Genomic DNA, 21,822 nt, shown 5'->3' on the forward strand with positions numbered 1-21,822 from the left:
TACATCTGTGTGTGGTTCTCTTTTCTGAATGCATTTTATTCCACAGGAAATGAAAGGAAAAGGAGGCGCCTCAGCTCTGAGTAGCTCAGGGTGTGGCCAGGATGCAGCTGGAGGGAGACACAGGGGCAGCCATCAGGCAGCCTCTGAGGTTTCTGAGGGCGGCAGATGGGTCAGGGCTGCTCTATGCCCTGTGACTCTCCCTCCCCAGAGTGCTGGTAGCCTGGCCACCAGCAACCATCTCTAATGTGTGTGCAGGCTGCCCGGCCAGGGGCTCCCTGCTGCCAGGTCACAGCCAGAAGGGGGCTTCGGTCCTCCCCTCACTGCCCCTCCTCTGGGGACGCAGGTTTGTCCATCACCAGTTCCCTCTCCTGATGTTCCCTGGGTGGCCCTGCCATCCCCTCCAGAGGCCAGCCCAGTGCCGCCCAGCTGGACAAGAAGCCCCTTGGCCCCAAGCCAAGACCCCTGGTGCTCAGCGGGGGCTGCTGGAAGCACTCCCTACCCCACTCCCCGCCCAGGCCAGCAGGGGGCGTCCACGCCATGTGACCCAGAGTTGGGGTGGGGCAGGGAGCAATCCCAGTTTGTTTCGTCAGGTCTCTTCTGGTTCTAAAAGCACGTTTTCACAATAAAAAATCACTATTAACAGAAGTTACAGGGGCTCTCTGTGCTCTTTCTGATCAACTGCAGGAAGAGTAAAACCAGGCTCAGTGCTTGGCTTGGAGGAGCCCTCAAAGCAGCTGGGGCCTCTTCCCAAGGGCAGGGACTGAACCACCTCCGGACTCAACCAACGGGCTGGGCAGGTCAGCGGAGCCTCTCTGAGCCTCAGCTTCCCTGTCTGTAAGGTGAGGGGCAGCATGGCCCCTTGGGTGGGCCTCCCGGCGGGTCTACCCACAGACTGGGGCTGGGAGGGCAGAGAAGCGAGGTGGGTGGTCTTGTCCTCCGCCACCCCAGCAGCTGTGTCCCCCTCGCTGGGTGAAGGCAGGTATGGAACCCTGGGGGGTGAAGATTAACCAGACACCCCAAAATGCCTATCCGAGGCTGCTGGGCAGACGCCAGGGTCTGGGCTCAGCGGCCAAGGGCAGATCACATGGCTGGGACGCAAACCCAGGCCGCTCTGCACCTCGGTTTTCTCACCTGTGAAACGGTCTGCCTGGAGCTGGGAGAGCAGCGGCTTAAGTCGTGTACAGCTTAGCGCCTCGAGTACAGGAAGTGCTCGCTGCTAACCACCCTCCAGCCAACGTGGGGAACAGAACCTTCTGGCAGGTCTGGGACGCCCCCACCTCCACGTCAGAGAACCACATCTGGTGCCCCATCCACTGCCCCCCCAACCCACACACTCTAGCAACCGAGGCCCTGAGCTTGCGTGGTCCACAGAGCTGGGCAGCTGTCCCAGCAGGCCCTGTGCTGGGTCTCCGGCAGCAATAGGCTCCATCTGTCCAGGCGGCCAGAAGGACCTGTCACCTGGCCCTGGACGCCAGAACCTCCACACCTTCCAGCTTGGGGTCTTCAAACACGAGCTGGCTCCCAAGCAGCTGCACGCCAGCTAAAAGCAGTAGCCTCCTGTGGCGGTCCCCAGCACAGCAGACCCCGAGCCCTGCTGGAAACTGCGTCTCTGACCCCAGTCCCCACTTGAAGTGACGGCCACGCGGGAACGGTGTGCCTCCAGGGGTTCAGGGCAGAGCGGTTGAAGGAGGGCAAACTGCTCGTTGCCTGCAGATGCTGGGGGAGGAACACCAGGACTCCCGAGCCCCAAATCCCCAGAGTGGGGGTGTCCCTAAGTGACCCCCAGGTCACCCAGAGGCCGTGACCGCCTCCCCACCCCCATCCCCGGGGGCTAAAGTGGGAAACATCTGCAGAGCTGGTGCTGGACACCCAGTTTCTGGAAGCAGACGGCCGCGGTCTTCTCCACCAGAGAGCCAACATGTCTGCCCGGCCCCCTCTCTGCTTCTCTGACCACCACCTCACCCAGGACGTGCCCCAGGGCAGAGGAGGGGATGCGTGAATGACTTTCTCCTGGGACTTTTAATCAGTGCTAGTGGGCACAAGTGCTCTCATGGCCTGGGTTTTACACAGCAAATTCCTCTTTCCTAGCAAAAGAGGGCAGTGCGGAGAATCAAATGGCCCTGGGTTCCCTGGCAGCCCTGACACCAGCTGAGGTTGTTTTTATGGAAAAGAAATTCACCCCGGATGGTCACGCCAGGGAAACCAGCCCTGCTGGAATTCACGACAGGAAGCATGGAGGTACTCAGGGCTGGGCCTGCGCTGAGTACGGACCGAAGCACCTGGACGTCTGGTTCCATCGTCCCCACCCATCCTTGGCCTACACGGGGCCCACTCTTCCCACAGCACTGCGGCCATCACCTCCTCCAGGAAGCCTTCCTGGAGCCCCCAGCTGGTTCCAAGCTCCCAGCCCCTGCAGACCCTTCTGCCACGGACAGTGGACACCGGGAGAGCCTCCCACCCGGCTGTCTCCCAACTGCTGGTTAATCCAGCGAATGACTCAACTAGAGACATGCGGGGCCTTCAGCTCTGCAGCCTCACTGCCCTGGACTGGACTCACAGCAGCAGAATCTGGCCCTTCATGTACAGGTTTGGAACACAGACTGTCCGACTCTGGGGTCCTGTCCTGTGACCAGCTGTGCACCCAGAGCAAGCCATTTAGTGACCTGTGCCTAGAAGACAAGGCCACCGTTTAGGGCAAGCTGACCTGCCGAGGTCACTGCTTGGACCCTGGAGTGGGTACTCAGTTAGCCCTGGCCACAGTGCAACGGTCATCTGTGCTTTATTGCTCAGCACCGGCCCCACACGGAGCCTGTGTTGTAACATTCCTGGGGGGTCCAGCCCGTCCCCCCACCCCAAATACGCCAGCCCTGCCGAGCTCCCAGCCCAGTGCAGGGTGGCTGTGCTGGGGGACCTCCATCCCTGTCCATGAAGTCCAGCCCGGGCTTGGCCCTGGGCCCCTGGGCAGTGGGCAGGAAGAGATGGGAGAGCCCCACCCCATCCTCTGGGGCCCAGGGCCTGGCCTCGAGATTCCTCTGGAGAGGCCCCGGGTCAGAGCTCGCCACTGGCCCCACTCGGCCTCCCGTGCAGGTCAGCCTCCTCCTGTGCGGCCTGGGGCCGGGCCGGCGGGCGGCCTGCGCAGTGCCGCGCGGCGCCCGTGTCACCTGGGCCTGGCGTAACCGTAGGGGTGCTGCAGCAGCAGGCTCTGGTGGCCGGGCAGCACGTGGGTGTGGTAGTGTTCCACCAGGCTGCCCACGCTCACAAACAGGACTTCACCCTCCAGGTAGAACTTCGAGTCCTGGGGTGGAGGGGGTCAGGGTCAGGGGGGGCTGGCCCACCTGCCTGCCGTGTGAAATGGGGCGCTCGGCAGCAACGCCCGCCCAGGAGTGGCCGGCAAGGTCTGCAGATAAGCCGAGGGTCGGGGGCGGGTCACCCCATCTCCTCTGGGGTCCGTGGGGGACACAGCTGGGCCGGGAGAGGGGGAGGGGAGGGAGGAGGGGAGTCTGGAGGCACGGGCCTCTGAGTGCCCGCTGCTGCGCTCCACCAGGGAGACTCCCGGGACCCCAGCCAGGCCCCAGGGCAGGCTTACCCCCTCTCCAGGGGCCCTCAGCAAGGCCTCCTGCTCACCTTCTCAAAGATGCGGTAGTTCCTCACTTTGCTGGAGGTCTCATCCCACACGACCAGAACCTGCAGGGAGAGAAGCACGCAGCACAGGGCTCGCTCATCTTGGGAAGACGATGACCCTTAGATCCCGAGCAGGCCCCTCAGAGATCGAGCCGGTGGGCAGCAGAGTCAAGGCTGGGTCCGTGGGGGAGGGCAGCCCTGCACACGGAGAGCAGGGTCGCGACGGGCAACCTCGCCCTGGGGCTCCTGCCCTCAGAGTCGGGTGAGACGTGAGTGACAGCGGCATGTCTGGTCCACGCTGGGGCCGCCCCTGATAGTCACGGGGCAACTGAGGCTCAGTGAGGTCACACAAGTCACCCTTGGAGGGGCCTGGGCAGAGCCAGCAGACGTCCCACCAGGCTCACCGCCCCCAGGAAGTCCCCCTTCAAGGTGCAGGAACAGGAACCCCACGCCTTCCTTCCTGCCTCATGCCCGTGCTTGGGGGTGGGCATCACTCCCGATGGTGACGTGACCCCCAGGCCCAGCTCCCTGGGTGCCTACCTTCCCCGACTTGGTGGAGGAGTTCCGGATGCAGTAGAGACCGTCCTGGGGCACCCCCCGGGGGCTCGTGGCCTTGAAGAGCCTATGGCGACACAGCTGCGTGGAGGGGAGCCACCCGCGGGCAGCTCTCGGGGACCCTCCAGGCCCACCTGCCTCCCCCATTCCGACAGCACCGGGGGCCACAGCGGCAGATGCACAGAGCCCCGGGAGTGGGGGGACAGAAAGGCGGGGAGACCTGAGGCGGGGGGTCCCGGCAGAGAACCTCAGGTCTGCCAAAACAAGGCCGTGGAGAAACGCAGACTGCACACTGACCTCTCCACCTCGTAGGACTCTGTAGTGTTGATGAAGACTGAGCTGGGCAGTGGCACCTGAGTGGTCATTGTCAAGGGTCAGGGTCAGGGTCATGGCCCAGGACGGGGGGTGGGGGCCCCCTCCTCCCCACTGGCTGCCAACCTGTGCTGGGAACCAGGAGTTTGCACCGGGTTTGACCCTCTAGCCCCAGAGCCCCCAGCTTTCCGGCAGCCCCCCACCCCCTCGACGACTGAGATATGGGCAACCCCCCCACCCAGCCTCGCCTTCTCATAGTCATCGTCAGAGCCCTCCCCGCCAGCGTCCGCCTGCGACGTGTCAGTCTGCACGGGTTTCCGGGGTTTTTCAAAGGAGAAGCTCCTGAAACTCTGCCCATCGGGGGGTGATCGCCTGGGAGCGGGACAAGAGGGAGGCTGTGGCTCCATTGGACGTGGGACAATGCCCCACTCCCCTCGGTGACCCCCCCCTCGCCCTCCGAGCTACCACACCGAGCCTCAGAACGCAGCGGGTCTGGCGCCTGAAGCCCCGGCAGCCGTCAAAGGCTCGTGACCGTGGAGCTCCAGGGCGGGGGCGGTGTGTGTAGGGGGCTGTCCGTGCTGACCGCCCTAGGACAGCAGGAATCGCCTGAGGCCCAGAAGCCTGAGCTGGGATCGCTGGCCCAGGGCGTCCTGAGCTCTGAACGCTGCGGTTAAAGGCCCTGGTCTGAGGGCGGTCTTCCTGCCACGGACCAGCCCTGTGGCCTCAGCCAAGCCACGCTCCCCCGACAGCCACTGGGAACAGATGCCAACAGCCCGAGCCAAAGGGACACGCCCTCACACGTGACCACGTGCTCCTAAGCCTCCAGGGCTCCAGGGAGGATTCAGGGAGGCCACCCTGGACGGGCCACCGGGCTGTGCGTGTGGCTGTGCTGTGGACGACTGGCTATGTCCCAGGCAGCCCTGTGGCGCTCGGGGCCAGGCCCAGAGCCCGACACGGGGACCCGGCCTGCGACTCTGCAGCCCCTCACAAGACAGAACCACCAGGGACGTCCTGATGGGCACGGCGCTGACAGAGCCCTGGGGGGGAGCGAGACACGGTCAAGGGCACCTGGGGAGAACCGGGCAGGAGCATCCATTCGGGGCTCACCCCGTGGACCCAGAGCCTTCACCGCTGAGGGCCCCACAGGCTGGGGCTGCCATGATACACGCATTTCCTGGCATTGCCCAGCAATGAAGCCCACGGGGTCTGCAGCAGGCCTCAGGGGCAGCCGGTCAGTCCAGGCAGGTGGGCGATCAAGCAGCCTTGCTCCCCCCGTGCCAGGGCTGCCTGGCACCCACATGGGCTGAGAGCCAGGGGCAGGGAGAAGGGGTCACCAGAGGGTAAACATGCCAGGGAGGGGTGTCCCGGGGCAGGGGGGGTCCTGTGCCACACAGACTCACTGGAGGTGCGGGAGCGCCGGCTTCTCTGGCCGGGGCAGGACGGGAGGCCGGTCTGCGGCCTCGGGCATGGGCAGTTTCAGCGGAGGTGGCCGAGGGGCCACGGGGGGCACACGGGGTCCAGGCCTGGCCGCCTCCCCCGAGGGGCTCTCTTCCGCCATCTTCAGGAACTTGGGCTTGTTGGCCGGCACAGGTGGGGGCTCGGGGGCAGGCGTCCCCCGTGGGGACAGGTGGAAGGACTTGAGCTTGTCACAGTTCCGGGAGGCAGCCGTGGCTGTGCTGGAGGGGCTGACCCCATGCATGGGGATCCGGGGCTCCAGGCTGGGGCTGCTGTTCTCAGGGAAGCAAGGGGCTTTCCGGAGGCCGGGCCCGGGGGGCAGGATGTTGGGCGGGGGGTCGCTCATCCTCCGGGAGACGGCTGGCACCCTGGAGCCGGGCTCCACCCACCGCAGGGGTGGCGGCTCCCGCCTGGAGTCCTCGGGGGCCGGGCCGGTGTCCGGGAGGCCGCGCTTAGGGGGCGGGGGTGGCAGCAGGGGGCCTGGACCCTTGGAGGTGAAGGAGTGGGCGCGGGGCACTTCAGAGAAGACTGGCTTCCTGGGCGTGGGCACGGGGGGCGGAGGGTAGGCCGGCGGGTGGATCAGGGGGTCTGCAGAGCAAAGAGAGCCACGTGGTAAGCGGGCGTCCCCCGCTGGAGGCTGCAGCTGCACCCCCTCGGCGGGCAGCAAACAGCCAAGGCCCCTGCCCCTCAGCCTGGCTGCCCCACAGCCCCCCACACCTGGCACTCCTGGTGTGGCCTTCCTTCTGGGTCTGGCCCGCCTCACGCCACTGGGCCCACCCCAACCGCCCTCCAAAGCCTGGGCAAAACTTCCTGAAGCCCAGGTGCCGCATCAGGTTCCCGGAGGGGGGGCGAGAGAGAGAGAGGACATCAGGAAGCCTCCCAGGATTGGGCTCAGAGGGCAGCTGGGACTCCCACCGACAGGCGAGGAGGAAGGGCGGGAGCTGGCTGGGGGGTGACAGGTTGGGTCTGCTCATGACACGTTCAAGCTGCTACAAGACATTTAGTGGATGCTGAGTGGACTTGATGCTTAGAGTCCCTTGGACTTCAAGGAGATCCAACCAGTCCATCCTAAAGGAAATCAGTCCTGAATATTCATTGGAAGGACTGATGCTGAAGCTGAAGCTCCAATACTTTGGTCACCTGATGCGAAGAGCTGACTCATTGGAAAAGACCCTGATGCTGGGAAAGATTGAAGGCAGGAGGAGAAGGGGATGACAGAGGATGAGATGGTTGGATGGCATCACCAACTTGATGGACAGGAGTTTGAGCAAGCTCCAGGAGTTGGTGATGGACAGGGAAGCCTGGCGTGCTGCGGTCCATGGCGTCGCAAAGAGTCAGACACCACTTAAGAGACTGAACAACAACCACAAGAGCTAAGAGGAGGCCGTGAGGGGACTAAGGAAGGCAGAAGCCAAGGTCACTGAGGAAGAGGTCAAGGAATAGGTAGGCGGGGGTGGAAGAACTGGGCCAAGTCCCCGGGGATAATGAAAGCGACAAGGACAAAAGGAGCTATGGGAGGAGAACGGGGTGGGAGAAGGACTAGTGAGCAACGAGACAGAAGGCAGGGGACGGAGAGATGGGGACAGACGGCAGAGGCAGAAGTGACAGGAGAGAGCGTAGGACAGAGGTATGGCCCTCCCACACCCTTCCCTGTGTTCCCAGGGATGCGGGTACAAGCCCGTAGCCCTGGCTGTGGGAGGCGGGGCTGGGTGGGGCGGGGAGTGACCACATGGCCACCAGAGGTGCTCACAGAGGGCTAGCCTTCCTGTCCCCGGCTCAGCCAGGGCCTGGCTAAGTGTAGGGCCCCCCCAACTTATCCCTGAACCGCCCCTCTCCCACCCCAGAGTAACTGGAGGAGATCAGAGACCAGAGCCAGCCCCTCCTGGTCTGATCCTCCAAACCCTTGAGCCAAAGGAGGAAAACTGAGGCCCAAGGTGGAGAAGGTCAGGCCGGAGGCCACCCAGAGCCGTACCCAGACGACCACTCCCAGCTGGGGGGGCTCTGTCGAGCCCCCAGGCCCTGCTCCCCGCCCCATGCACTGCCCAGGCCGCAGGCCCGCCCCACCTACCCTCGGGCCTCCCAGGCTCGGGGGAGTCAGGCTCCAAGTACGAGTCGTCCTCGTCGTCATGCTCATAGTCTGCGGGGCGGACGGGAGTCAGGCCCAAGGCTGCTGGGCGGCACCCTCCGATCCCACCCCCTCAGGGAGGCAGGGGCCAGGATGGGGACCCCAGACCCAGGACACTCAGGCTGCCTGGGAAAGCCCAAGGGGCAGAGCAGGCAGGCCAGTCAGCTATGCCTCCCTCCTGCACAGCAGCCAGCTGTGCAGGGGCGCAGACTGGGCCCCTGGACGCGTCTCACCTTCGCTGTCTGTGGGGTGCGGAGACAGGCTGATGTCCACCGGCCGCTCAATGGCGCCATAGAAGCTATCCGTGTCTGAGCTGGAGTCACTGAGAGTGGGGCAGGCAGTGAGGACGGGGCAGGGGGCCGCCTGCACTCACACACACGGACACACACACTCTTGGGACACACAGACAGACGCAAACGCAGGCGTGGGCACGCAGACACAGAAGAGCACACGAACAACATGCGCAGAGACATGTGGACACAGGAAAGAGCTGGACACGAAGACACAGAGAACAGGAGACTGCAGCGGGCGGCAACTGCCTTCTCAGCCCCACTATGGTTCTTGCCACCGGCACACCCCGTGACTGCCCAGCCTGGTGCCAGGCCTCAGGGCTGGGCCCAGGTCCTCGCCTGCTCCTGCCCTGGGTGCTCAGGCAGGGGCCCACTGGAATTCTCATCTCTGAAAGGATCGGGCAGATGCTGTTCCCTCGCAGAGAGCCCCTTTGTCTGCTGAGCCAGCCTCCCCATGCAGTCAGCAAGACCCAGACAGGCTGGCCCACCGCCCTGGGGACTCACTCCCCCGTGAAGGGGGGTGGGAACCCAAAGGACTAAGCCGTTATAAAACCGGGCCTCTTGGCTGGACAGGTAAAACCACATGTCACCTTCCACACAGACGCCCCCGACAGGGCGCACGCACACACAGGCTTACACACTCAGGGGCACACCCCACACACACGCGGCCCAGGTAGCACCTGGAGAAGCGCCTTCAAGGAGGAGACCCTGGGCCCAGCCCCCAGGGGTTTGTGGCCCGGCTGAGGGACACCCCGCCCACCCCCAGGCCCCGCCCACCTGGCGTCCAGAGGCAGCTCCTTCTTCTCCTGGAAGTGGCCAATCTCCTTGCGCAGCAAGGCCATCCAGCTCTGCAGGTGAGCCAGGGCCTCAGCGGGCAGGACCCGCCCTCACCTGCCCTGCCCTCCCCGCTTGGGCTGGTCTGCATTGACCCCCAAGGCTGGCTCTTCTGGTGCTGCGGCCCTCCGCCGGCCCACCCAGGGTTCCTCCTGAGACCGCCACCCTGAGTGCAAGGGCCTACATGGGGGTCGCGCCCGTCCCCTGCCCCCAGCACCTTGCGCTCGTCCTCAGAGGAGGCAGAGAAGAACCATGTGCGGTGCTTCTTGCTGACGTGGATGATCTTGAAGGGGAAGACGTTGTTGGATGTCGTCTCCTCAGCCGCCCGCATCACCCTGCGGGCAGTACTACCAGTGGTCATCATCTGCTCCCCGCCCACAGGGAGTGCCTGAGCACAGACCGGCCCCTGGACAGGCCTTGACCCCCAGCACCACGTCCCGAGGGACACGGTCATTCTCCCCCCGCCCCCACGCTGTGGCCTGAAGGCCTGGGTGCTTGCAGCAGAGGGAAGCATGTGGGCAAGGGAGGGTGGTGAGAGACGGTGCCAACCCAGGTGGGCTTCCAGGAAGCAGTGGTGCGGGGCTCCGAGTCAAGGACACGCCACCCTCGCTGGCCCCCCCAGCGAGACTTTACTTGGATGCCTGGGGCCCCGCCTAACCCCTGGCCTGCCTGCTGGGGGACCCTCACAGGGTTCGGGTCAGCCTCGGCCCCACCCCTGTTCCCAGGCAGCGTGCCCCAGAGCACTTCAGAAAAGTCACCGCGGCTGTTTCCGCAGCCGAGACATGGGGTTCAGGGAATGATCACATCTGCTGGGGGCATGCAGTCAGGCTGGGCACCCGGGCAGGTGCCATCAGACAGCCTGGACCATACCCTGGGGCAAGGTGGCACCCCCACCAGGCTCCGGGTGGTGTGTCTGGGGAAAAGAAATGTCTCTCTAGCTCCTGTCATTATGGCACAGAGAGACATTTAGAAAGAAGAGCACTTGGAGAATCTGAGTTTCTGGCTATTTCCTGGCTAACCTGGGCAAGCCCCTTAACCTTCTGGAGTCTCAGTTACTCCATCTGTAAAATGGGGACAGCAACGTCATCCCTGATCATCATACAGGACTGTTGTGAGGACTAAATATCAGAAGGTGCAAAACATGTATTTAAATACCTGACCTGGTTATTGTTCTTCCCGTGCTATAGGTTTGTACTTTATGAAACACAGTTGTGTAAAAAAGAAAGATTCATACCATAAAAAATCTTCCAGGTGCAGGAAAAAAAAAAATGTCCCTCTTCAGAGGACCCCAGAGCTCCACGCCCCCCGTGCCCGCTGGCAGCCACAGGGCCCTGGAGCCTCCCCTGTCCTCCGCCTGCAGACCTGGCACTGCGCTAGAAGCCAGGATGCGCACAAAGGCCCAGAATCACTTCCCAAGGGTCCCCGTCCTGCCACTGACCCCACAAGACCCGAGGGTTCTCCCAGGCAGGAAGGGCCAGGCCCTCCTCAGGGGACCGGAGTGGTGTGACCCCACGGCCTGGGTGGTGTGACCCCAAGACCTAGAGCCAGGAATCACACCCTGCAACGCAGGTCTCCAAGGCTGAGGGCAGGCCCGCACACGCCAACACGCCCCATCCCATCCGGGCGCCTGCTCCACGGCCCAGCGGACCATCAGTCACACAGCCCCTGGGGGGCAGGCTCATGGCCGATTAAAGCCCCAGCGCACAGCCTGAGCCAGCAGGCTGGGCTCCCGGCCAGAAGGCGGCAGCAGTGGGGGAGAGGTCGAGGCGTGGGGAGGAAGGAGGGCTTGAGGGAGACTCTGGAGAGTTCCAACCCTGGTGGAGGCCCTCGCTTCCCCCCCAGGCCCTTGGCCAAGCCTGAGGGCTGGCTTTCAGGAGAGGAGGGACTGGCAGAGGTGGGGCTGGTCCAAAGGGCTGGGGTCACAAATAGGAAGGCCTGGACCCACCTTAGTGGGAGCCAGGGGGAGCCACTGGCCCCGGAGGCCAGCAGCACAGTCCGCAGGGCACTTACCGGTTGTAGCCACTCAGCGAGAAGGCGCCCTGCGGCGAGGCGGATGTGCTGCTCTTGAAGTAGTAGATACAGCGTTTGTGGATGACCACAAAGCGCAGGGGCCCTGCGGGCAGGGCAGGGTGGGTGAGCCTCAGCCCCAGGCAGGCCCCACTCTGGGGACCATGCCCAGAGGCCCAGGATGGCTCCAGGCCAGAGTCTAAATGGGCAGCAGGCTGATGGGCATGCAGGTCCCCCCCATGCAGGGGGAGATTCAGGGGGACTGTGTGGCGCCTAGGAACAAGGACTAAAGCTGGCTCAAGGAAGGCCAGAGACAGGGCCAGCAGCCAGGGAAGCCAGAGCCACCTTGCTGGTGCTGCCCAGCTGCTGGGAGGTGGTGGAATGAGGGTGGGGGCAAAAAAGCCCAGAGATGCAGCCAACAAGAGTGCTCCCCTCCCCCGCCCAACATGGAGCCGACCCCAGGTAGTGATGGTTAGAGCCCTATCCCTGAGCACCTCCTCCTAGGCCCGGGAGCAGCTCAGCTGCAGGCCCTCATTGGAGCCTCTGGTTCAGAAGAGGAGGAGGGAGACACCAAACCAGTCAGCCTGGGGCACCTCAACCAGGCAACACAGGGTCAGGGAGTCCCTGGCAGAGGGCACGGCTAGAGCAACCCCATGGGACCTCGCAGCTGGTCAGAGGGATGGACAAGGTCCTGATGCTCTTGGGCCTTCAGTGTCTCAAAGCCCAGCACCTCCCAGGCCTGGAGCCTAGGGACCAGAGCCCTGGTCTCATGAAACTCTCCAGAGACCCAGCACACAGATGGGTGTTGGCTTGGCACATGGGTTCACTACAGACAGAGTGACCGTCTGGCTCACTGAACACCGAACTGGTACGGTGAGGGCACCATCCAGGAGCCAGACCTACCAGACCAACAAGGGCCCACAGCTCCTGGCCACGGGAAGTCAGCACTGTGTGTCCGATGCCCTCCAGCCTCCCCCAGCTGCACCACCCCAGACCCTCCCACAGCCCTGGGGGCTAGAAAGGCCAAGTTCAGGGCCCGAGGGTGCATGAGCAGAGACAGAAGGGAAACTCCAGAGGGCCCATGGCAGGAAGGAAGCAGAGGCTCAGGAAAGTGGGTTACCTGCCATAGAGGCCCAGGGAGGCTCAGCCCTATCCCCGGGGCCTCCTTTCTTGCCCCCCACCCCCACCCAGGAGACTCACATTTGAGTAGCTGCAGCTGGGTCCCGCCCTTCTTGTGCAGGTAGCCGGCCTTCGCCACACCCCCAGGCATGGTGAGCAAGTTCTGCGCACCGATGGCCTTCATAGGGACAGGCCAGTGTGTCTCTTCGGCCGCCATGAAGCTACAACACAAAAGGAAGGGGACATGTCTTAGCCGGGGATAGGAACACGCTATTGCCCACCATGGCCACGACAACCATGTGTTGGCTTGGCTGGAATACACCCCGTCAGCCTGGGGCATCACTCAGGCAGGGACCACACAGTGCAGTCACCAGGGACAGGCTGCCTGCCTGGGGGTTAACACATGACCCTCCATTCCAGGACCCCACTCCACAGCCTCTTCCTCCTGTTCCAGCCACTCTCCCAGAAACCTGGCAGGCTCTTCCAGTCTCACACTTCCAGCCTGAGCCTGGAATGGCTGCTACCCCTCCTCCATGGAGAACTACTCATCCCTCAAATCGCAGATTCAGAGTGCCCTCCTCTGTGAGGCACCTCAATGCCCAGTTACATTCCGGCCCACCCTCTACTCCTGGTCCCTCTGAACTGCACCCCCGACCCTGTGCTGTTTTCTCCGGTGCCTGCCCCCATCCCACCTGTGCCTCATCCCTCCTGGGTCCACAGTGAAGCTGGAGGAGTCAGGGTCAGACCCAGAAGCCCAGTCTTGCTGGAACTGCTGCCCCATCCCCAGACACACAAACACACACAGAAAACCACTGCTCTCGGCAAGCCAGAGTGCTCCACCAAATGTTCGCTGCCTTCCGTCTGCCCGGACGCCTACTTCTCCCTGGGGCCCCGGCCTCGCCCTCTGCCTAGGTCCCGAGGGCTGCCCCCTCCAGCTTCCCCTGCACACAAAGCCAGCCCTCTGGTTTGCGTCCCCCAACAGCGGAGGCTATGACAAAAGCGCGCCACCCCCGTGCCCGCCCGGCAGGCACAGGACAGAGCACCGTGGGCGTAGGGAGAAGAGGGCCCAGCGCTGGTGCCTGCCCAAGGAGGTGCCGGCAGACAGACGGGCCGCCGCCCCGCCCGGAGCCCCCAGACCCGCGGGGGGCCGGCCCCCGCCCACCAGCCCGCCTTTGTTCTCTCCGGAAGCGCCGGCTCGGTCCCGCTCGGTACTCACGACGTCCACGCGGCGGGCCCGGCTGAGATCGGGGGGGCAGCTCGCACCCGCTTCCCCTGTGCGCACCGACACGGCCCCGGGCCGCGCGCCCCGGCCGCCGCTTCGGCCCCAGAGCCAGCCTCCCGGCGGCTCCAGGCCCGCGGCCACGGCCCGGCGCCCGCCATGCCGCCGCGCCCCCGGCCCGGCGCCCAGCCGGGCCGCCCCGCCCGGCCCCGCCCTCGCCCCGCCACAGCCCGGGTCGCTCCGCCCCCCGGCTCCTCCCCGCGCCCCGCTCCCAGCCGGGCCGCCCCGCCCAGCCCCGCCCTCGCCCCGCCCCAGCCCGGGCCGCCCCGCCCCCCCGGCTCCTCCCCGCGCCCCGCTCCCAGCCGGGCCGCCCCGCCCAGCCCCGCCCTCGCCCCGCCCCAGCCCGGGCCGCCCCGCCCCCCGGCTCCTCCCCGCGCCCCGCTCCCAGCCGGGCCGCCCCGTCCGGCCCCGCCCCTCGCCCCGCCACAGCCCGGGGCGCTCCGCCCCCCGGCTCCTCCCCGCGCCCCGCTCCCAGCCGGGCCGCCCCGTCCGGCCCCGCCCCTCGCCCCGCCACAGCCCGGGTCGCTCCGCCCCCCGGCTCCTCCCCGCGCCCCGCTCCCAGCCGGGCCGCCCCGTCCGGCCCCGCCCCTCGCTCCGCCCCAGCCCGGGTCGCTCCGCCCCCCGCTCCTCCCCTCGCACGGCCCGGGGCAGGTGAGGCACCGCCCCGCCCGGCCCTCCGTTTCTCCCCCGGCCGCCCCGAACGAGGAGGTGCACGGGCGCAAGGAGGACCCCCGAGGGGGCCGCCCGGAGTCAGGAAGCCTCAGAGGCGAACGGGCAGCCGGCTTCACGGCCCCGCGGCTAGAAGGTCCCCGCCCCACCCGGCTCCGCATGGCGGAGTCCTTGGGAAAATGCCTTCTCCCTGGACCTCACCCTGAGGGGTTCTGGTCAGTCGGGGCGAGGGCCGCCCTGCCTCTCGGCTCAGGCGGGGCTGGTGGGCGACAGTGCCCCCTCCGGGGAAGGCTGCGGCGCCGGTCTGACCCGGGATTCCCCGCAGGAGTCAGGGGTCTGGTCCTGGGCAACTCCCACTTCCTTGGAACTCTCCACTCTCCCGGGAGACCCCCAAGGCTGGCGGAGGCCCTTGGTGACCTCCCCACCATTCAGCCTCCTCTACTGCTGCTTAACATGGGCCACGGGCAGCAGAGGGCAGGTCTAGCTTCAGCCCTGCTCCCACCTGGCTGCCTGCCCCTGGTTACCGGCTCCCCCTCAGGCCAGCGCAGCCAGCCCTGGCCTCTCCCAGCAACCTCCCTTCGCTCCGTGCCCATTCACAGTGCCCTTGCCAACCCCTCCCAACAGCATTCCCAGCCCCCCAGGCTGCCTCCACCCCAGCCCCCCTGCCTGTGCCCCTCTCCACCACCTCTGGGTGCCACCCCTTCCTCTCCTCACTTCCCTTTGGGCCTCCAGTCTCTTTCCTCCATCACCCTCCCCTTGGCACATTCTCTAACACACACCCAATGTCCATGGCTGCTCTGCTCACATGCCACCAGCCCTTCCGGATCCGGCCCCTGTGGACCTCTCTCACGGGCTCTCCTCCTGCCCTCCACCCACCATGTGCCTGCACCAGCCAAGCCCAGGGCTGGCGTCACTCAAATCCACCACGCTCCCACCTTCAGGCCTCTGTCCACTGTGTTTCCACTGCTTCCTCTTACAACTGAGCTAACTTAACCCTCAAGAGTTGGTTCAAACACTAGTCCTTCATAAACTCTGCCAAAATCCAGAGGAAGGCATTCATTCTAAAAGGCCAGCATTACCTTGATACCAAAACCAAAATCCTCACAAGAAAACTACAGACCAGTACCCCTTATAAGTGTAGACATAAAGTTCCTCACCAAAACACTAGCAAGCTGAATCCAGCACCACACACAATGAATTCTAGACCACACCTAGTGGGATTTAACCTAGGAATGCAAGTTTGATTTAACAGTCAAAATTCAAAGAATGTAGAAAATTCCTTGGTGGTCCAGTTCTTAAGACAGCGCTTTCACTGCCAGGGCCTGGGTTCAACCCCTGGTGGGGGAATTATGTTGAGGCCAAAAAAACCCTCAAAAAGCAAAATTTAAGATCACCCTGCTTATTTAACTTCTATGCAGAGTACATCATGTAAAATGCCAGGCTGGGTGAAGCACAAGCTGGAATCAAGATTGCTGGGAGAAATATCAATAGCCTCAGATATGCAGATCACACCACCCTTAGGGCGGATAGCAAAGAGCCTCTTGAGAAAGGTGAAAGAGGAGAGTGAAAAAGCTGGCTTAAAACTCAACCCTCAAAAACGAAGAAGATCGTGGCATCCGGTCCCATCACTTCATGGCAAATAGATGGGCAAACAATGGAAACAGTGAGAGATTTTATTTTCTTGGGCTCCAAAATCACTGCAGATGGTGACTGCAGCCATGAAATTAAAAGACACTTGCTCCTTGGAAGAAAAGCTACAACAAAACTAGACAGCATATTAAAAAGCAGAGACATTACTTTACCGACAAGGTCCTTCTAGTCAAAGCTATGGTTTTTTCAGTAGTCATATCTAGATGTGAGAGCTGGACCATTAAGAAGGCTGAGCGCCAAAAAATTGATGCTTTTAAATTGTGGTGTTGGAGGAGACTCTTGAGAGTTCCTTGGACTGCAAGGAGAGCAAACCAATCCATCGTAAAGGAAATCAGTCCTGAATATTCATTGGAAAGACTGCTGCTCAAGCTGAAACTCCAATACTTTGGCCACCTGATGGGAAGAACCGACTCATTGGAAAAGACCCTGATGCTGGGAAAGATTGAAGGTGGGAGAAGGGGATGGCAGAGTATGAGGTGATTGGATGGTATCACCGACTCGATGGACATGTTTTGAGCAAGCTCTGGGAGATGGTGAAGGACAGGGAAGCCTTGCATGTCCATGAGGTCACAAAGAGTTGGACACAACTGAGCGACTGAACAACAACAATACAATATATCAGTCTGCTGCTGCTGCTGCTGCTGCTGCTAAGTCGCTTCAGTCGTGTCCAACTCTGTGCGACTCCATAGACGGCAGCCCACCAGGCTCCCCCGTCCCTGGGAGTCTCCAGGCAAGAACACTGGAGTGGGTTGCCATTTCCTTCTCCAATGCATGAAAGTGAAAAGTGAAAGTGAAGTCGCTCAGTCGTGTCCGACTCTTCAAGATCCCATGGACTGCAGCCCACCAGGCTCCCCCGCCCATGGGATTTTCCAGACAAAAGCACTGGAGTGGGGTGCCATAGCCTTGTCTGATATATCAATCTAATAAAGTACGAAAACCACACAACTGTCTCAGCGTGCTGTGCTTAGTCGCTCAGTCATGTCTGACTCTGTGACCCCGTGGACTGTAGCCCGCCAGGCTCTTCTGTCCATGGGGATTCTCCAGGCAAGAATACTGGAGTGGGTTGCCATGCCCTCCTCCAGGAGATCTTCCCAATGCAGGGATCAAACCCAGTTCTCCTGTACTGCAGGCAGATTCTTTACCATCTGAGCCACCAGGGAGGCCCAAGAATATTGGAGTGGGTAGCTTATCCCTTCTCCAGGGGATCTTCGGACCCAGGAATCAATTGGGGTCTCCTGCATTGCAGGCGCATTCTTTACCAGCTGAGATACTAGGGAAGTCCCAACTGTCTCAATAGATGCAGAAAAAGCATTTAACAAAATCTGGCAATTCTTCATGATAAGAACACTCAATAGGGATTTCCCTGGTGGTCCAGTGGCTGATCCTCCGCACTCCCAGGGCAAGGCGTTGAGGTTCGATCCCTGGTCAGGGAGCTAGAGCCCACATGCTGCAACTGAGAGTTCACAGGCCGCAACAAAGACTAAACACGCCGTGTGCCGCACCTAAGACCCGGTGCAGACACCTTTTTTTTTTTTTTAGGAACATTCAACAAACTAGGAGTAGGAGGAAACTTCCTCAACCTGGTGAAGAACATCAGTGAAAAACCCTGAGCTAACATCACCATCAGTGGGGAGTGACCGAAAGCTTCCTCTCCAGTGAGGAACAAGGGAAGGACATTTTTATTCACCACTGAGCCAGAGTTTCCAGGACAGTTATACAGGAAGAAGAAATAAGAGCTATGCAGATTGGAAAAGCAAAAGCAAAACTGTTCAGAGATTAGGTGGTCAGGAAAAACCCCAGGGATCCACCAAAGAATGTTTAGAAATAGCAAACAAGCTCAGCAAGGCGGCAGGCCAGCAGGTGCACACACAAAACTCCATGTATTTCTCTCCGCCAGCGACAATCCGAAAATGAAACAGGAGCTAGCTCAGCTTGCCCTTCTTCAGGTGGTCCTCTCTGACCTAAGAGGGGGGCACCCGGGCACAGAAGGGGCACCGGGCTGTCCCATGGGAGGAGCAGAATGCTGCTGCCCTGGGTGGTGGGGACTGCAGGTGGCCTAGAAGCTGCAGCAAGCGGACGTGGAGCCCCCAGCCCACTCCAGCGCCTCCTCCTGAGTCTGTAAGGAGACCTGGAATCTTTGTGGGGGCGGGGGCGCTGGAGGCAGAGCTGAGGACTGACGGGGCCCACCCCTCCTTCTGGCTCCACACCTGGAGGAGAAGCTGGGGCGGCCCCGAAGTCCCACCCTGGTCGGCTCGGCGGCCAGGCGGGCACAGGCCTGTGAAGGGCTCGGTCTCACCTGGCCGCAGCCCCCTCTGGAGGCGCACTCCTGGAGTCCACTGGTTGGCCCGGCCGCAGGCCTGCCTGTGCTCCACTGTCACCTCCCCTGGGAGCATCCCTGCTTCAGCGACAGACACCCACGTTCCGCCGCCCCTCTCCAGAGGGTGGACCGTGGCAGGGCCAGCTTGTCCTGACGCCCCTGCATCCTCTGGGCCCCCGGCCCTGCCCTGTCACACTGGGACCTGCCCAGGAGCCCAGCGCCAGGCAGCTCTCTGGTCTCTGCTCTGCGCTCACCCCCACCTTCTCTGAAAGCTGAGACTGGTCTGTGGAACCGAGGCTGCAGCGCAGGCAGGTGAAAACCGCTCCTCCTCCCACTCCTCCTCGCAGAGATAGCCCCAATGGGCTCCAGGAAGTGCAGGCTCTGTGGCTCCCCCTCCCCCTGGGGTGTGAGTCCCCAGGGCATGTGGTCATCCCCTGCAGAGGCCCACACACCCAGCCACCGTCATAGACTGTGCGCCCAGGCAAAACGCGTGCGTGAGCCGCACGGTGCAGGCGAGAAGTTCTGTGCGTGCTCTTTGGCGTGTGTGCACACACGTGTGCACCGTGTGAACCTGTGCATGAGAGCACAGCTCCCTCGGCTCCCCTTCCCGACACCTGCAGACCTGCGGCCCTGGCTGTGGCGAGGGAGCCGGCGCCTCGTGCAACCACAGCGCTAGGGGTTCCTGTCGGTGGTCACCGGCTGCCCGTCTGCGAGCGCCGCAGGGAGGGGAGGCCTGGGCTCCCAGGGTCCCAGAGGGGAAGAGACCAGGTCCCCAGGGCGGTCATTCGCACACTCACAACCACACACACACTCACTTATCACAAGCACACGTGTGTGCTTATACATGCATGCCTGAAGATGCACACTCACACACACCTACCTGCACACGCTCAGACATGCCACATCCACACATGCCCTCAAATGCACACACGGACTCGCTCAGCGGCTCACACTCACACATAGGCACACGGGCATCCACACGTGTGCATGCTCACGTTCATTCTTACATGTGTGTTCACCCTCACACACACCAGTTTGCACTCAAACATACTCACAGACACGCACCGACTCCCACGTGGTGTGCTCACACACACAGCCTCCAGGGGCTGAGAGGACCCTCTGTGGGGGACCCCGTGCCCTGGGCAAGGCAGCCTGGGTGCAGATGAGAGCCATCAGCACCGCCCCACAGCCCTGCACCCGTCCAGCGCCGGGCCTGACCACTCCTTACTAAACTGCACAGCGCTGCTCTACCCCCAGGTCACGGGCTCGCACGGGGCACCCCGGGCACACAGTGTGCCAGGCTCCGTGCTTCTCAGGGATCGCCCGCGTCACCACCCCACCCCAGCACCCCGACGTGTGAACCGGCATAGTGCCCACTGGTGAAGACAGCGAGGGTCAGAGATGCTGAGTAACTCCTAAGCAACATGGCCCTGCCACCCCAACCCGGGCACACAGCAGGCGCTAGGTGGCGCCTGAGGGGCAGGACCCAGCCCCTCTGGGTCCAGTCTCCCCTTTCAATTGCTCCTCCCCCTTCCTCTTCCCAGAATCTTTCTCTGTAAAAGAATGGAAACCAGAAAAAAAAAAACCATCTCCCACGAAGGCCAGTGAGCAGCTGTGCCAGGGGAAGGGAGGGAGCACGACCCGGGGTGGGGTCCCTGAGACCCCGAGGCTCTTGAGCCCCCTGCCAGGCGCCCCTGCACGGGGCACAGCGCTCCAGGACATTGGGGGGGGGGTAGGGGGGTGGGGGGCAGGCAGGCGACGGGGCTCACACGGCTCTGCATTACCCCAGTGCAGGCACACTCACACACACTCACAGCATGTGCACCCAGGACCCAGTGAACACACCCCCTGGGCAGGGCAGGATGTCCAGTGGAAGGCCCACGCCAACCCAGGGCCTTCTGCAGGGTGCCAGCCGAGCGGCGCAGGCCCTGGGCTCCCACCGGCTGCCCCGTCCACCCCTGGCCTCGCCTGTCCTCCTGGGGCTTGGGGCCAGGGTCCTGTGAGTCCTGCCGCCGCCGCCCCAAGGAGGGTGGGTCCGGGCTCGCATGCGGGCCCCCCAGAGCAGCTCTACAGGTGCTGGGCTGGCTCGAGCTCCCAAGTCCCCCGGCCCGGGGCCGCCCCACTGACCTGGTGGCGCTGACCCAGCACATGGCTCTCTTCCTGCCTGCCGACGGCCTGGGGGCAGGTGTCCTGGGGTCCAGGAAGGCCATGCGGCTCAGGGGCCATGGGGTGGGGCTTCGGCCGGCATCCCCAGGCAGGTGAGGTGCCTGCTTGCTCCTGCTGACAGCCGCCCGCCGCCTGTGTCTGGGACCTGTAGCTGCCGGGGCTCCTCCCCGCCTAGGACTTCCTGTTGCCGGGCCCCTGGGCAGCCCCGGGTAGCCAGCACTTCCTGTGAGGCCCAGTGCTGACTGGCCTGCTGGCTTTCAGCCGTGCCCATTGTGGCCAGAGACTACACTTGCCAGGCCCCAGGATGAGGCCAGCTGTGACCACCCCCCTGCCTCGGGCAGGAAGCCCCTTGCCAGGGTCCCGCCCCCACCCCACGGCCACCTCTGCAGATTGGGCTTCTTCCCAGCGAATCACAGGAGCCCCAGATTCCAGGGCGTCAAGCCCAGCTTCCCTGGCCCCAAAGACAGCCGAACACGAAGTTACGACCTCCCCGGGGCGCCCCACGGGCCAGAATACAGAATCTGCCATGTGGCTCCGCCTCCGGAGGCCACTGTGACACAGGGGCCCGCGCCTCTCGCACCAGGAGACCTTCACGTGTCGAGGTGGCTGCCTCTCTGTCCTTTGACCCCAACGGACGAAGGACGGATGGGATGCCAGCCTTCCCTCCGTGTCCTCCAGGCCTCTCTGCCCCTCCCGCGCCCACGCCAGGCACAGCCTCTGTGACACAGCTGGGCTCACACACCCCCACGGGGCGCACTCGCGGCTCCCCAGCAAACACCTGGCTTGCTAGAAAGCACTTCCACCCCGAGTGGCCAAGCGCGCTCCATCACTGCCTGGTCCCCGCCCAGGTCCCACTCACAATGCAGCCCACCCACCCCTCCCAGGCCTGCTCTGCCCGTCCAAGCTGGGCTCCCTCCTCCACCCAGGAAGCTGGGAGCGGGGAATCCAGCCCAAGCTGCTGGGCATTGAGCCCTGTGCCCACTGCCTCCCCTCCCCTGAGCTCCAGTCTCAAGGTCCGCCCCCCCGCCCCAACTCCCAGCACCAGCTGGGGGACGAAGCACTTTGGGGCCATGCGGCTGCAGGGTCTGAGGGTGCCAGCGGGTCCTCAGACACTGCACAGGCTCGTCCTGTCCTGCCCAGCAGCTGTCCCAGGGCGAGCACCCACAGCCGGCCTGCCGGCACCTGGTCACGCACACACCTGGGTGTCCGGCTCGGGCCTCAGACACACACCGCGCCCTGCCCCGCCGTCTCCTGGATGGGGAACTTGGTTTTGTGCATCCTCACTCTCCTCAGGGGGCACCCTCGCCTCCCCCGCCAGCGTCGGCCTCCGTGCCCGCCGGGGGCCGTGGGCAGACGGCACCTACGGCAGACAGCTGACCACAGCCCACAGGCAGGGGGTGGCAGGGAGGTTAAGGGGGGCCTC

The 21,822-nt window shown here is 63.5% G+C and overlaps 1 protein-coding gene across 2 annotated transcripts; it reads right to left on the bottom strand.

Moving 5' to 3' along the window:
* Positions 1-980: 980 nt before the first annotated feature.
* On the bottom strand, positions 981-20,733 carry SH3BP2 (SH3 domain binding protein 2). Of its 2 annotated transcripts, none has more exons than XM_055589252.1 (13): positions 20,361-20,733; positions 12,400-12,539; positions 11,203-11,305; positions 9,410-9,527; positions 9,136-9,206; positions 8,302-8,390; positions 8,012-8,080; positions 5,889-6,531; positions 4,737-4,860; positions 4,474-4,529; positions 4,162-4,243; positions 3,625-3,684; positions 981-3,295 (listed from the first exon to the last, which is right to left on the bottom strand). In XM_055589252.1, the coding sequence occupies exons 1-13, from the start codon at positions 20,441-20,443 to the stop codon at positions 3,158-3,160; spliced, it is 1,776 nt and encodes a 591-aa protein (XP_055445227.1). In that variant the 5' UTR covers positions 20,444-20,733; the 3' UTR covers positions 981-3,157. The 2 variants fall into 2 exon arrangements, with proteins under 2 accessions (XP_055445227.1, XP_055445226.1); XM_055589251.1 differs by lacking the exon at positions 20,361-20,733 and adding an exon at positions 13,535-13,698.
* Positions 20,734-21,822: the final 1,089 nt, after the last annotated feature.

Source organism: Bubalus kerabau, chromosome 7, assembly GCF_029407905.1.
Source record: "Bubalus kerabau isolate K-KA32 ecotype Philippines breed swamp buffalo chromosome 7, PCC_UOA_SB_1v2, whole genome shotgun sequence".
NCBI lineage: Eukaryota > Metazoa > Chordata > Mammalia > Artiodactyla > Bovidae > Bubalus > Bubalus kerabau.

Bases quoted from the DNA above. Each gene is read 5' to 3' on its own strand.
- SH3BP2 (XM_055589251.1), bottom strand. From the start codon at position 13,698: ATGGCGGGCGCCGGGCCGTGGCCGCGGGCCTGGAGCCGCCGGGAGGCT. The intron at 4,861-5,888 runs GTGAGTCTGTGT...TCCCGCTCCCAG, and splicing joins CCGGCGCTCCCGCACCTCCA to GCGATCACCCCCCGATGGGC. The intron at 4,244-4,473 runs GTCAGTGTGCAG...GTGTCGCCATAG, and splicing joins GAGTCCTACGAGGTGGAGAG to GCTCTTCAAGGCCACGAGCC.